The sequence below is a fragment of the Trematomus bernacchii genome, unplaced genomic scaffold, assembly GCF_902827165.1.
Source record: "Trematomus bernacchii unplaced genomic scaffold, fTreBer1.1, whole genome shotgun sequence".
In the NCBI taxonomy this organism is placed as follows: domain Eukaryota; kingdom Metazoa; phylum Chordata; class Actinopteri; order Perciformes; family Nototheniidae; genus Trematomus; species Trematomus bernacchii.
In genome coordinates this window covers 13362249-13378511 of record NW_022988050.1, presented here as the reverse complement: position 1 = coordinate 13378511, position 16263 = coordinate 13362249, and the positions used below count along the sequence as shown (strand labels likewise).

General features: G+C 41.5%; 1 protein-coding gene across 1 annotated transcript; it reads right to left on the bottom strand.

Moving 5' to 3' along the window:
* Nucleotides 1–1826: 1826 nt before the first annotated feature.
* Nucleotides 1827–7086, bottom strand: sost (sclerostin). Its single transcript, XM_034119090.1, has 2 exons — nt 6496–7086; nt 1827–3709 (listed from the first exon to the last, which is right to left on the bottom strand). The coding sequence occupies exons 1-2, from the start codon at nt 6749–6751 to the stop codon at nt 3303–3305; spliced, it is 663 nt and encodes a 220-aa protein (XP_033974981.1). The 5' UTR covers nt 6752–7086; the 3' UTR covers nt 1827–3302.
* Nucleotides 7087–16263: the final 9177 nt, after the last annotated feature.

Here is a 16263-nt window from a genome sequence, read left to right as displayed (position 1 = left end):
TAAACTGTCATTTGTAATCTCATACGGGGCAATCCTATTATTTCTGACCCTCCCATCCAGACATTTCTTTTGTTCAGAATGTTAGTTCTATAAATATTCCTTATAGGAGGCATGAGTCAACGAGGCTGTGTTTGTGAACTCTTGGCGATGTGTGTACCTAATCCCGCCCTGTTTCTTACACTTGTAACAGAGCAGGGGTCCTCTGGGACTTCTGCACCTGGAATTCGACACACAGTCGATGACACTTACATGGGGCTTGAGCATAGTGTCGTAGACTTTCTATATTTGTGGGAATAGATCATACGTGACTTCTCGTGCAACTCCCCAGGTCTGTGAGGGTCACCGGGGGGTCACTGTGTGTGCAAACAGTAACACAGGGCAGATGCTTTGTCAGCGTCAATATATTAAAAAGGTACTGTTAATGCATTGAAGTATGTGTTCCTGACTTTCTTGGGAACCTTTTAGTTGCCGGAGTAAAATCATGGCATGTCTGTTCTCTCTTAGAATACAGAGCTTTAAAATGACATAATGAGTGCACATTATGGATGATGTAGTGAAATTGAATATCTACTGTTCGCCATTGGCACGACAAAAGACGGGCTCTCGGCCACAGTTGCCACAGTGATTTTCTGTGTTGTGTTTACGCTCAGTTTATTTGGTGCTCTATGGGAGCTCTTGTGCTGGTAATTAAAAATACCATTTGCATATAAAAGTCAGCATAAACACCTCATTTAAGTGTGGTAAGTTTGTCTGTGCCTGGATTCACTCCAGTTTGAGAGAAAGACCAAAGTTGGTTGGGCTGTTGGCAAGTGAACTCTAAATATTACAAGCATCCACAAAGACGGATATGTTCTGAACTCTCAAACTCGCAGTGTATTGGGCCAGAAGCCGTGAGGGAGGAGAGGAATGATGTTGAGTGATGACTGTGGCTCATATCCACCCTCATAAACAAAGAAATGGAGATGGCAAAAGGGAAGATTCTTCTTCTTTTGCAAAGCTGTGCAGACACTTTGAACAATGGCAAATCTTAACTTACTTATTGCCTGAATTTCCTTGCACGGATAGAGATTTTTTTCCAGGAATACATGGCAAAGTATTACTTTACGCCTTATTTAGAAAAAAACGCACTTTATAAACAATCAATACATTTAAAATGACACTAGTTAGAAGCAAATATAAAAGGACATTTTCTGAGTTTATTAATATACAGTATTTGCCAACAGTTATAGCTTCTCAGATCAAAGCATATTCTATTTTATTAAAACTGTTATAACTTTATGTTTACACATTGGTGGAAAAAAGCATTAAGAACTTTAAATAAAAGCAGCTGCTTGTACCACATAAATATTGTCGTACAAGTAAAAGTATTTGCATTAAATACGTCCCATTTAAAAATAATGTTTATTACTGGATCCTAATTATTGAATCAATATTGTGTTCAACAGCTGGTGAAAGTGGAGCTTGTTTTTTATTACTTTTTTTACTATTCTTTTTTCTATTTCTTCAATAGCTTAATCCATAATAATAGATAATGTATTGGTAGATTATATTTAGTTTTATGTTTCTAACCCTGCAAAATAAAGCTGTCAAAATAAAACATACAGCAATTGTTTTAGAAGAAGTATAAAGTAGCATATATTAAAAAAACTTAAGTAAAGTACAAGTACCTCAAATTTGAACATAACTTAAGTCAATCACATGGGTGCTTCAAAGTACAAATACATTGAATACACTTACTGTATATCTGCTTACAACCATATAGTAGTGTGTTATATCCAGTTGGTTGGGGATTCAGATGGAAAAATAACAAATAAGCCAGCTTTTTCAAATATATCTGCCTTTACTTTATTCATGTTCTGTACATTATTTCATTTTCAAAGTCTCTATCATACTATATGACAATAATGGCTATCATTTACTACAAAAGGTTGCATAAATAATTTAAATGTGAAATAAAAAATAAATATGCAGTTAATTCTTTGTAACAGTCCTTCTTTAGTGTCTGTAGAAACCAGCCCCCCACCCCGTCCCCCCCACTGCAGCGGACCACACAGGTATGATATGTACAATCACAGCTCTCAGCTTACACCACAAACCCCTTCCAGTTGCTATTCCAAAACATACAATCGGGAAAAGAAGCAAACATTGTCGGTACAGTTAAGACAACCATACAAAAATCAGGAAGCAATAGAAGCGGAATGACTATATGTGGAAACATTGTGAATATTCTTCATGGAGTACAGTCCCCATTGCTGAGGAAGGAGGTTGTGACAGACCGGGGATCAGATTTTTATCAGAATTATTGTTCTCATTATGTTATTTTTATTCCTATCTTTCCTGTTGGAGCTATTTACAGTATGGGAGCGGACACAAACGGATGGATTTTGGCTGTGGATGCTTGATCGCTGCTCTATTTGGCCCGTTACAAAAGAATTCCGGTGTGTGTGGGCGTGCTGGAGAAGAGCTCTGCCCTTAGGTAACAACGCAACCATGCTCCACTTTCTGATGCCTCCTACACACACACATGTGCACTTTTTTTTTTCTGTGTGTGTTTCCAGCAAACAGGAACTGGCTGGAGGAAATGGCTTTTTATGACTCGAAACAACACAGGAATAGGCTCATTTAGTAATTAAGGAGTCACAGGAATGCCCCCGTAGTGTCAAAACTGCTTAATTTCTCTGTCTCTCCTCACTCTGCATCTGGCTGTGGGGAAGGTTACTGTGACTGACAGGCCTGGAAGAGTGCTGTGGGGCTGTCCCGATGAGTGAGGCCTTTAGTGAGCTGCCTGCACCGCTGCACAGAAACCTGTCAACATCAGAGCCCCAAGAGCTGCCACCATCTCCTCCACACACGCACAGCCAAAAAGGAGATGGATTACAACCACTTTGGGGCGAAGATACACCTTTTCAGCTTTAAAAAACATTGCTCTGCATCCGCTGGATGTTTGTACAGATGGGCTGGAAGCCTTCGGGGAGGACTTCTCATTAAATGAAATCTGTTTGAGTGCAGGACACAAACCAAAAGAGGCTTGAGCTGTTGGGGCGATTAGATACTTTTTATCCAACATGGTGCTACATCTGTGGCAAGCCCCCTGGCAGTGACTCACTTTGTCATGCAAATAAGCAGCCGAGTTCACAAATACGCTGAAAAAATGAAGACTGATGACTTAAAAAACCAGTCCAAAAATTAGCTTATGAATTCGCTCTCTTTGATATTTCTCCTCCCTAGTTGAAGGAGACGTTGTTAAATGGTGTGTTGTGTAACGTGTGTGTGTGCTTTGGTGTTTGTCCTTTGGAAATGCATCAGTACGAGTTTCCCATCAGTGTCGGTGTGTTGTTCTTGTTCCGGACTTGAGACAAGCGACTGTGCTTCTTGTTGCGTTTTGGCACCTCTTTGAGCTCTGATTGGTTGTGGTGGGGCCTGAAGCGCTTGCACTTGCAGGAGGTAACCACGCGGATTTTGTAAGTCCGAGTGTTGCCGTTGGGACAGTGCAGCTGCACCCTCCTAGTCCTGGAGTGGGCCGGGATGCAGCGGTAGTCCGTGGTGCTGCCCCTCCACCACTTCCCACGGCCGATGGAGTTGGGCATGAGGTGTGCGGGCAAGCACTGGCCCGAACACACCAGCTCCTTTACGGGCTTCGCACTGCGGCAAGATCCGTCCGTAATGTAACGGGTGGAGCGCAACTCCCTGCAGCTCAACTCCGAGGCACCTGGAATGGAAGAGCAGAATATCACAGTTACACTCGTGGCTTCAGCCCAAAACACAGACTTTGAAGGTCTGCACACTGTAAATGACATTCTGCAGGTTGACCGCCCTAATACTGCAGCTGTGTCCGACTCCAATATGTGCTAATATCTCTCCGATTCTGTCAACATTAGGTCACCCATTCTGTTTTGTGTAAGTCAAACTGCAGTTCAATCCTGACATTTTATGAGACACAAAAGTGCAGCCGAAAAATGCACTTTTATATATCCAACTTAATGTAACAATTTGTACATTTAAAGAAAAGATTTGAGAGATCATATCAGGGTTTCCCAAATTTAGTCATGGTCTGATCATTAGCCGATGACGGGTTTTGACAAGGAGATCCAGCTGGCAGCAATCAGCTGATAGCATATCCAGACCAGAGGCCATTAAACAGCTCAATCAAACTTAATGTAGGTTTGGGCTGGAAGGAAAGCTGGCATTCAGCGTTGGCCCTCAGGAAATGTATGTGGTGATGGAGGAGTAAATAGCTGTCTGGTTATTTTAAAGTAAGTGTACGGTTTTGGACAAACTGGACATCTGCCAGACTGATTTGAGAAAACACACTCCCGCCTGTAATCCCATGTTTCGGCCGCAGCCTTTTAACAGCCGTATGCATGAGTTATTGTCCTGCAAGTTTTTTGTTTTTTACAAGCAGTGTGTAAAGACGGGGCAGAGGAACTCTCGGTTTAGAAATGATACACTCCGAGAGGGATCTGTTTTTCTCTGTGGCTTTCTTTGCAAAAAAAGGGCTGAACAAAGGATTTATGTGAGGTGACTCTTTTTTTTCCTCTGCACGAGAACCTGATCTGATGTTATTCTGTGGCCGCCACTGAAGGGACCACAGTAGTATACAATGACTACACTGGGCAGCAGTTCGCACCAATTACCACCGTAACCCAGAAAGTCAGGTTGTCTTGTTCGGTCTCTCTGTGCCTTTTCCCTACATTTCCTGTTCTCCTCTCCACTGTAAACCAGAACAGATCATTACTAATGATGGAGGCCTGCACACTGGACTACTGTACAGTTGCGTGCGCTGTTGCTCTCCCTCGGCGGTAAGAGAGCAGCCCTGGGAGAGGAGTGTAGGGAGGCCAGGCAGTGGTCCAAAGTCCCTGCTATGACCCCACAGGGACCACGAGCAGGACGTCCTGGGACAAACACCGAGTGATGAATGACGAAAATAATCCAGGAGATTTCTGTCTCCGAGTGAACCACAACACATATGGTGCTTATCCAGATGAAAACAAGGGGATGCACTTTTCCAGCTATATTTTGGAGACTGGAGGTTCATTTTGTGGATTGGTTGTAAACATTTGGGAAGCCCACTTTAGTCGATAAGACTTGTTCAGTAATTTCTAAAGCTATTTTTATACTGAATTTAAATAGACATTTGGTGATTTTGCAGTAATCTTTGTGAAATAAACGAATTGATTAGTTACGAGTACGAGTGTTAGCCGTCTAAAAGTTTCTTAAGGACAGCCCGATAATATACTCAAAAAAGTGTTACACTAACGTATCATGATTTGCTAATCCCCATTTTGTCAGCCGTTATTCTTTTAATCCAACAAATCATTTTCTTCTCCAGTGCCCGTGATTACATCTTTGAAAACATTGCACCACCCATCTTGAATGCATGAGCGTGAGATTATTGTACATGCACCGCTCGATCAGAACATACAACCTTTACTGGCCACAGGTGGGAATCATTCTCAAAAGGCAGTGTTGCGTTTAAAAAGCAATTTCTCAATACACCCCACCCCAAAAAACGACATCCCCTGAAAGACAAACTGCAGGGTTTTCAGAGACATGTTGTTGCAATCAAATGGTAAGTAGAGCTTGACTAATAGTATAAAGAGAGAAGGAAACAACCTGGAAGACAATGTGAAAATGTAGCCCTGATGTCTCTCTAAATGCTCCACTTGAGATTGTGTAGGGGAAGAAACCACAAGAATGTGTCTGTGCCGCTCTCAGCACCCTTGGATTAAGCAAGAAAACACTTCCCACACAGGAGAGCTGCTCGTGATCAGGGAGGCAGTGTGAGGAAGAAGTGAAATGGAAAGACGGGTTGTCTTTAATACCGTAATACTTTTTAAGTCAGATCCACCGATTACAACAGCTAAGTATTACAATTCCAAGATTACATTTTTTTTCAAAACAGCGGATCAAGTCTTATTCAAACATGTAATCATTTACAACAAAACTACTTGTGAAATTTATTTTACAGTTTTTAGGCATAAAATGCAGCTTCTCTAAACTTCTTTGTAAGGTCAACGGGACAGTCTGAGTGCACAATTCCCACCAAAATCAAATTATTTAATCCGAAAAAGGAAATATACATGTTTAAACAAAGAGATCCTACACTATTTAAATTGAAAAACTAAATATTTGTATGATTTAAAAAATAAATAAATCATACACTAGTATACATTTATTATAAAAAGGTAGTGTGTCTCGGCTGTCTGGATATTCAATAAGATATTGTCATGCTGTCGGCCCCCTTGGATACAGGTAGCTATTATAGTCTCTGTAATGCTATACGGAATGAACTGACGTTTTTAAAAAAACAATACATTATGTTTATTTATTTGTATGTTAACTCCCTCACTTTTACGCACCATGCCTTAAATGAAACCTCACATAAAAAGTACCCTTTTAAGATTGACCTGGAAAAAGACATTTAAATACCTCACACGTGCCACCTGTAACACAGTTTTTCCCATAGCCTACTAATAGAGTGAAAGTAGTACTTACTGTAGGAGACAGTGTCCGCGCTCCTCCCGCCGCTCTTCGCCCTGTTATTCAGGGTGTTGTTGTTGTTGTTGTTGTTATTGTTGCCGTTGGCCGTCTGTAATATCGTCTCGAGAGGGGTCCGACTGTTTTCTCTGTACTCCGGTAAAATCTCCGTGCCATCGTTCTTTAGTACCTTCCATCCCTTCACGGCGGTGCAGCATCCCTGCAGAAGCAGCAGCGCGAGGCTGGAGACGAGGAGGGCCAGAGACACCTGCATGCTGGAGGCTCGGCGGCAAAAGTGAAGAAGCACGAGGAGGATAAAAATGTCACGCACGAGAAAGAGCGAGATGATGCCCTCTCGGATACGTCGGTCAGTTCTACTGTCAATGCACGAGGCGCACGCGGTATTTAAGCCTTAGCGAGTTCTCGTCAAAGATGACAATTAAGCCTTACACGGAGTGGGAGGGGCTGAAGCTGGAGTGAGACTCATTGAGAAACTAGGAGGAGAGGGAACAAGACGAGGGGATACAATAGGGGCGAGAGAAAAGTGAGGGAAGGAAATACAATGATAAAGTGAAATAGAGAAGTTGAGGGAGGAAGGAGAAACAGACGGGAAACATTTGGAAAAAGAGAAGAAAGTGGAAAAAGAGAAGAAACTGGGGAGAATGTAGGAAATAGAGGGCGGAGGAAATAGAGGGCAAAAGTGAGGAGAGAAGGGTGAAAGGAGGGAGAAGTATAGAGTAAGAAAAAGAGAGGGGTAAGGTGAGTTGAGAGGAGAAAATAAAAAGAGAGATGATAGAAAACAGAGGAAAATGAGCCGGGAGCTAAAGAGGTGAGGAGATGAGAAGTGATAAAACAAGAGAAAGGTTAGAGGTCAGAGGAGGAGAGAACAAGAAGAGAGGGAGTGTGGAGGAAAAGAAAGGACAGAAGATAAGATGAAGAAAATTCAGAAGGAAAATGGAGATGTAAAATAATAATCAATTGAGGGAAATTTGAGGTGAGATCAGAGAACAGAAATGTATAAAGACAGTGGAAAAAGAGAAGAGGAGCACATTTATTGTTGGAGGCAGCGGATGTGCATCTCACTGTGTTCTTGTTGTTGTTGGACTTAAGTTTACAAAGCTTCTTCTCCCCCTCCTCCTTAATGATTTCCGGAGCATTACGTGTTTGAAAAGCATTTAGGGCGTTTGTGAGGTGGTTTATTTTGGACTGCTGTCTCATGCGCCTCACACTCCTCCTGCATCCTGCTCTGTTCCTGATACAGGGCAGAACACAAGTGAATCATCAATCCCTCCCTTAATTATCTATCATGCTCTGTTTAGAGACATCAAACCATAATGAAATGTTCAATATCAAAAGCCTCCGCTTTTCAGATCTTCATCAGCTCTTAAATCCTGCAATTAGACAGTGTCATGTATATTGTACACATTTATCCATGTATGTAATTTACATCAAGCATTATCCTTGAATCTGGTTTGAATATTATGGACTGAGGACTGCATGTACGCTCTTCTCAAAGTTCTTGGCATACATCTCATTGCAGTGATGAGTGCTGACAGATGGAGGCTCTTTTATTCAAACACTGCCCTCTTGAGGGGGAATAAACAAGGCTTGTGAAAGGAAAATATGTGATTATAGGTTCATTAGCATCACACTGCTTTTTTGCAGGAGCAGCATGGGCATTCAGAGGCAAGTCATCTTGGAAGATGAACAAATAAATGATGAGGAATATGTTGCCTTCGTCAATGTCACTGCTTTGACACATCTCGTACCCATTCATTTGAGGCACAGCGAAGCTTCCATAATAATATGTCACGGTACATCTACTTTTATACAAGCCTTAAATCAGAGTTTTGTAATGCCGTAGCCAACTGGTTGTCCATTGAAATTCAAAATGATGGACATTGTAGGGGTAAACACTTAATTATAAAATGATATTGTAAGATGAGGTTTACAACATCATTCTCTTCTATAAAAAAGACGTGTGACAACACTCTGTGATCAGATGTAAAACTGATTAGGTCAAATGAAACTCTTTTGAAGTTCAATGACCCCTTTTGAAGTCCTATCTATTATAATTTGCATCAACAACACCTAACAGAAGAGTATCCTCTGGTGTAAATTAGCCTTCTGTTATTCTGCAACGGTTACCATCAACTAAGTTTAAAAAATGACAGGATACTGTCCGTATGTGTGCTACGGAGAGTAAATGAAAGATCAAATGTATCTGGGACACTTGTTTTGGCTGCAGGGCCGGCCCTAGACTTTTGGGGGCCCTAAGCGAATTTTGGCTTGGGGGCCCCCCTCACTCTAGCGCGTTCTCACTCGTGCTTTTTACAGTACTACGGCTTCCACAGATGAAATCTTTTTATGGATTTTTTGTCAAAGCACTTAAGACATTCATTGCTATCGGGATGTTAAGAGCATTCCATGGAATATAACAAAAAGTGTATCTCGAGCCGGTTTCTCAAACTTACCTACCCCACCTTTAATGTTGACATGTTTTCAGTAATTCTTCAGTTTGTGTTGTTGCAGTTGAAGACTGGAGGAAGTGACTGAAGTATAGGGATACTTTTTTTTAGCTCTTGTAAGTGATTGCTGCAAGTTAAAACATTAATTGTGTAGCTTTAGGTACCTTAAGAGGATATATCATTAAAAACTAGAGACAGGCGCAAAATGGAGCGAGAATATTCAGACAGTATAAGCAAAATAATGTGTTCTTTGAATGTATGAGCATGTACACACACTAGTATGAACCCAAAAAAACAGTATGCGCCTGAAAATGACCATCATATGTCCTCTTTAAACATTATGAGAAACAACGCTATGTTTGAGTTTATTATGCGTATCCAGGAAAGTCCTGTCCAATTTATTCATGTTCACACGTATTATTAGGGCTGTCTTGACCAGTTGCAAATTCTGAAGTCAAACATGATTGTCATTCATAAGCCAAGAGCTCTTAAAGTAACCAGAGCAGAGAGCCATGTCTTCCTATTGTGTTACAGCTCTGAGGCTGTGCCAGATTTTTTTAGTGAGCGATGGATGGCCCCACTGTCTACACAAAGCCAGCTGTGATTACAGCCTTCTTGTCAACGTCGCGACCGATGTCAGTCATAGTCTCAATTTAGACCTCTCTGGGTTTCTTTATAGAGCCCTTGGGCCCCAGCACAGTGTTTTTATCATGATAACAGTACAGTGAGGCCCAAATAACATTCAGATGCTCCCCAGATTGCAAGAAAGCCTCCAGCAGTGCAAAGGATGGCAGGGCGTTATTTAATGGAAGTGGAGAAAAACAATGTTTTCAGTCCATAAACGAAACCATCTCAGCTCCTTGTGTTCCGTTTGGTCGCATGATTCATTGTACAAGATTGTTAACTTCTTGAACACACAGGTTAGAAACAAACAAGCCAGTGAAAGTTAAGCAGGAGGTTTTGTGACTGTGCCGTGTGTTCAAAAGTCTGCAGTGTTCGACTCCTGAGTTTGAGAGGGGTGAATTATTCATAATGTGTCCAACATAATTATGTAAAGTAGGTTCACGTTCAGCTTTGGCTTTCCACATCAGTCCCCTAGACAGATTTACAGTGAAAGCTTTATGAATGCGAGTGGGACTGAACATGTGGAGCAAATGGTGACACATTGCTGTGACGTGCCACATGTTAGTCAAAATTCCTCATAATAACATAAGTGCAAAGTAGGGCTAAAGAACTTATTTTGGTACCAAAAAGTTACCGCAGCAACAAGTATGGAATTATGTTAAATATTTTAAACTTGGCATTTAAAATTCTGATCAGATATCCATAATCTTGATAAATTCTCTTAACAATTACAGCCTATTCAGGCACATTCTTGTACAGCTCATTTACCAAGCATTTTACATTAGAGTGGCTCAATTCGTTAAACATTAAAAGTTAATGTGGTTTTCATTTTTTGGTATCAATACCATAACTCACTGGCAGTGGAACTCGAACCATCAATCAATCAATCAATGTTTATTTATATAGCCCAATATCACAAATGTTACATTTGTCTCAGTGGACTTCACAGTTTGTACAGAATATCAGTATGACAATACGACACCCTCTGTCCTTAGACCCTCACATCGTACAAGGAAAAACTTGCAAAGAAAAACCCCACAGTTTAAAGGGGAAAATGGGAGAAACCTCAGGGAGAGCAACAGAGGAGGGATCCCTCTCCCAGGGCGGACAGACGTGCAATAGATTCCGTGTGTAAATCGAAGAGATAATACATTTTACAGCATGGGTAGACCAAATGTTTGGAAATGCATGTGTCTATAATAAGAAGATTAATCCACGAGGATGTCAACAATCCTGTGGGAGCCATCAGGGAAGTAGTATGATGAGATTCAGGCTAGACCATAGTGATAGGTTCAGCCAGGACTCGAAGTCCAGGACTCAAATCCAGAACTCAGGATAGAGGATCCAGGAGACAGGATCCAGGACTCAAGACTAAGGATCCAGGACTCCGGATCCAGGACTCAGGATGCAGGATCCAGGACACATGATTCAGGATCCAGGACACAGGACCGCAGCAACAGGATCAGCCACGACTCAGGATCCCGGCGTAGATAGACACCAAAAAGAAATTTGGGGGAAGCTGGGTTATTCGGAACATGAGAGTACACAGGTACAGACAGACAGAAGGAAGAAGTAAGGTCCCTCCCGACAGTCTAAGCCTATAGCAGCAAAACTAACGTGTCTGCACTCCCTTAGGATAGGTTGAGGGAAAGGGGTAGCAAGTAAGAAGTAAGCAACAGAGGTGGAGAGGGACAACGTGTCTACGTACATGCACTCCCTTAGGATAGGTTGAGGGAAAAGGGTAGCAAGTAAGAAGTAAGGAACAGAGGTGGAGAGGCACAACGTGTCTACGTACATGCACTCCCTTAGGATAGATTGAGGGAAAGGGGTAGCAAGTAAGAAGTAAGGAACAGAGGTGGAGAGGCACAACGTGTCTACGTACATGCACTCCCTTAGGATAGGGTGAGGGAAAAGAGTAGGAACTAAGGTGTATGCGCCACATCTATACCATGAGCGCATTGCTCCTAAAACGTTTTTTTGGCACTGACACCAATCAACAGTTGTGCGTCGACTCGGCAGGGATCAAGGCACGTATATGCCTCTCCCTGCTTCCACCGTCTACACACACAACCAAATTACATCTATACCATGAGTGCATTGCTCCTAAAAAGTGTTTCTGGCACTGACACCAATCAACAGTTGTGCGTCGACTCGGCAGGGATCAAGGTACGTATATGCCTCTCCCTGCTTCCATCGTCTACACACACAACCAAATGACATACCATCAGTAAGGAAAAAGAGTAAGAACTAAGATGTATAGGTGAAGAGGCACAACGTGTCTACGTCAATGCACTCTTATTAGATTATTTTATCAACTATAAGCTTTATCAAAAAGGAAGGTCTTAAGCGTACTCTTAAAAACGGATAGGCTGTCTGCCGCCCGAACACAAACTGGAAGCTGATTCCACAAAAGTGGAGCTTGATAAGAAAAGGCTCTGGCTCCCATTGTACTTTTAGAGACTCTAGGAACAACCAACAACCGTGCATTCTTGGAACGCAATGCCCTAGTTGGACAGTAGGGTATAATGAGTTATTTAAGGTAAGATGGCGCCTGCCCATTAAGGGCTTTGTAGGCGAGAAGAAGAATTTTAAATTCTATCCTGTGTTCTATAGGGAGCCAGTGTAAGGCAGCCAAAACAGGAGTAATGTGGTCCCTTTTCCGAACTCTGGTTAGTACACGTGCTGCAATTAGCTGAAGCCACTTAACTGACTTTTTGGTGCACCCTGATAATAAAGAGTTACAATAATCCAGCCTTGAAGTAACAAATGCATGGACTAGTTTCTCTGCATCATTTTGAGGCAAGATATGCCTGATTTTTGCAATGTTACGTAGATGAAAGAAGGCGGTCCTTGAGATTGATTTTATGTGAGCGTTAAAAGATAAATCCTGATCAAATATAACACCAAGGTTCCTTACAGTCTCACTGGAGGCCAAATTAATGCCATCCATAGTTAATATATCTTTAGATAGTTTGTTTCGCAGATTCTTTGGGCCGAGTACAATAACTTCCGTTTTGGCCGTAACGTAAACGTAAGGTCATCCACGTTTTTAAGTCCTTGAGGCAGTCTTGAATTTTATTTAGATGATTGGATTCATCAGGCTTGATGGATAAATATAGTTGAGTATCATCTGCATAACAATGGAAATGTACAGAATGATTCCTTATAATATTGCTTAACGGAAGCATATATAATGTGAACAAAATAGGTCCAAGCACTGAGCCCTGTGGCACTCCATGGCTCACTTTGGTTTGCATGGAAGATTCATCGTTGACACACACAAACTGAGAGCGTTCAGATAGATAGGACCTAAACCAGCCTAAAGCAGTTCCCTTTATGCCAACTAAGTTCTCTAGTCTTTGCAATAGTCATGGTCGATAGTATCAAATGCAGCACTGAGATCGAGCAAGACAAGAATAGAGACAAATCCTTTGTCTGAGGCTATGAGAAGGTCATTTGTGACTTTAACCAGAGCTGTCTCTCTGCTATGATGTGTTCTAAAGCCAGACTGAAAATCTTCAAATAAATCATTGTTTTTTAAGTAATCGCACAACTGTTTTGCGACTGCTTTTTCAAGAATTTTTGAGAGGAACGGAAGATTAGAAATAGGTCTATAATTAGCTAAAACCTCTGGATCGAGGTTGTGCTTTTTAAGAAAAGGTTTTATCACTGCTACTTTAAATGATTGTGGAACATAGCCTGATAATAAAGACATATTCATAATATTTAATAAAGAAGTGTTAATTAATGGAAAAACTTCCTTTAACAGCTTAGTTGGAATTGGGTCTAAGATACACGTTGATGGTTTAGAAGAAATAATCATTTAATTCAATTGTTCAAGGTTTATGGCTCAAAAGCATTCTAATTTACTATCTAGTGTAATATTAGAACTTATGTTTCCGGGAGCTGTTGATAACACTATACTGGTCAAAGGCAAGAGGTCATTAATTTTGTTTCTAAGAGTAACAATTTTATCATTAAAAAAGCACATCAAATCATTACTACTGAGTGCTATGGGAATAGAAGGCTCAATAGAGCTGTGGCTCTCTGTCAGCCTGGCTACAGTGCGGAAAAGAAATCTTGCATTATTCTTATTCTCATCTATTAATGAAGAGTAGTAAGCTGCTCTCGCTTTACGCAGTGCTTTCTTATATTCATTGAGAGTAATATGCCAAATTAAACGAGATTCTTCAAGTTTAGTGGAACGCCATATCCTTTCAAGTTGTCTCGACTTTTGCTTTATTTTGCGGGTTTCGGCATTATGCCATGGAGCTAGTCTATGTTGTTTTATTTTCTTCTTTTTCAAAGGAGCAACAGAGTCTAATTGTATTCGCAGGGCATCTGTAGCACTATCAACAACATGATCAATTTGGGGTGGTGTACATTTTGTATAAGTTTCCTCCCTTACATGCAGACATGCTATCGAGTTAAGTATTGATGGAATCTCTTCCTTAAATTTGGCTATAGCACTAACAGATAGGTTTCTGCTGCAGGAGCTTTTGACTAATGGTTTGTAGTCTAGTAACAGTACTTCAAAAGTTACCAAAAGATGGTCGGATAAAGCAGGATTATGCGGTTCGACTAATAGTTGCTCAATTTCAATACCATAAATCAGAACAAGGTCGAGAGTGTGATTATAACAGTGGGTTGGTTTATTTACACTCTGACGGAAACCAATAGAATCTAATATAGAGTTAAATGCAACATTAAGGCTATTTTTATCGTCGTCAACATGAATATTAAAGTCACCTACGATAATTACTTTATCTGTTATAAGTACCAAAGTTGATAAAAACTCAGAGAATTCTGATAAAAATTCTGAATAAGGACCTGGTGCACGGTACACTGTAACAAATAAGATTGGCTGCAAAGTTTTCCAGGTCGGATGCGTAAGACTAAAAACAAAGCTTTCAAAGGAGGTATAATTTAATTTTGGTTTAGTATTGATAAGTAAACTTGAGTCAAAGATTGCTGCAACTCCACCTCCTCGGCCTGTGCCTCGAGCAATATGAGTATTGATATGGCTGGGTGGAGTGGCCTCATTTATGCTGACATATTCTTCATGTCTCAACCAAGTTTCAGTGAGACAGCATATATCAATATTATAATCTGATATTAAATCATTTACCAATATTGCTTTAGATGCTAGAGATCTTAAGTTTAAGAGTCCACATTTAATCTTCCTGTTTTGTTGCACTGTAGTAGTTGTTACATTTACTTGTATTAGGTTATTATTATGTATGACACCTCTATTAGGTTTTACTTTAAAGGTCCCATGTCATGCTTTTCCGGTTATTAACCGTCCCCTTGTGTGTTATGAAGGTTTTTATGCATGTAAACGGTCTGCAAAGTCACAAACCCTCAAAGTACACCCTGTAGCGAGTACAACTCTAACACAGAAAAGACCTGTCTATGCTGCCCCAGAACGCCTCGTTGGAGATTTTCTATTTCTATTTCTTTCTTCCGGGAACCAAGTGACGTAACTACGACCCCTCCGTGGATTGGTCCAAATGGACCAATCCGTGGAGCCGTTACGCTACGTCTGCGGAGCCGTTACGTTACACACACACACTCAATCTTTTCTCAGCTGCAGCTCCGCCGATTTCTCCTCCCTGAGACCGCGGGACGCGGTGAGGCTGTGAGTCGGTGTGTGAGCACACACACAAACTCCCAGCCAGGCTGCGGGTGTGTGTGTGTGTTCGGGATGGTTTCGCTGTGTCTCGCTGTCTCGCAGACGGCCACTGGGCTCATAGGGAGGGGGGGAGGGGGGGGGGGGGCAGGAGCTCCAACAAGCCGATTAGGACAGAGAGTGAATACACATACTATACAGAGATGCTGTATGAGAAACCAATGATATTTTGGAAAATTGCACAATATAAATCTATTTTAGTAGACCTCAACAATGGAATTATGATCAGTAGAAATGGCCATGACATGGGACCTTTAAATTGTCCTTGGGCAGACACACACACCGTTAATATTGGGTATTTTATTGGAGAGAGCGCAGAGAAGCGTGTAAGACTGCGACTCCGCCTCCTGGTCTCAACTCCAGTTTGTCATGGATTAAGTCCACAAAGCTCTGAAATGTTTGCCGAAATGAGATCTGCACCTTCCAGAGTAGGATGAATGCTGTCTCTCTTAATCAGACCAGGTTTTTCTCAGAAGGCTGTCCAATTATTTACGAAGCCCACATCGTTTGCTGGGCACCACCAAGACAACCAGCGCTGAAATGATGACATGCGGCTATACATGTCGTCATTGATCAGATTGGGGAGGGGACCAGAGAAAATGTCGGTATCCGACATTGTTTTAGCATATCTACACACCGACGCCACATTAACTTTGGTGCATTCTGATTGGTGTAAACGAACATCATTACCACCGACGTGAATAATGCGGCTTTCACACCAGCGCTTTTCCCTTTCTAGCTCCTAGCTAGAGCTTTTCTGGTTCAGCTCCGGTTTCCCTTTTCTGCTCCCGCTCTGTTCACACCGCCCAGAGCTGCCGCTGCTGCGTCATGACGTCACCGTTTACATCGCTGATTTTCTCCCCAACGGAGCTCACAACAACAACAACAACAACGGGTCGATGATCGTGTTGCTTTTAATCATACGAAGCCAGATTAAATTAAATAACGACTTATCCAACCTTATACTTTTCTCCAGAGTGCCGTGGTTCATTGTTTATTAATGTG

Excerpts from the sequence above, each read along its gene's own strand:
- sost (XM_034119090.1), bottom strand. The coding sequence starts at position 6,751 with ATGCAGGTGTCTCTGGCCCTCCTCGTCTCCAGCCTCGCGCTGCTGCTT. Across the intron at positions 3,710-6,495 it reads CGCGGACACTGTCTCCTACA|GTGCCTCGGAGTTGAGCTGC; the intron begins GTAAGTACTACT and ends CTTCCATTCCAG.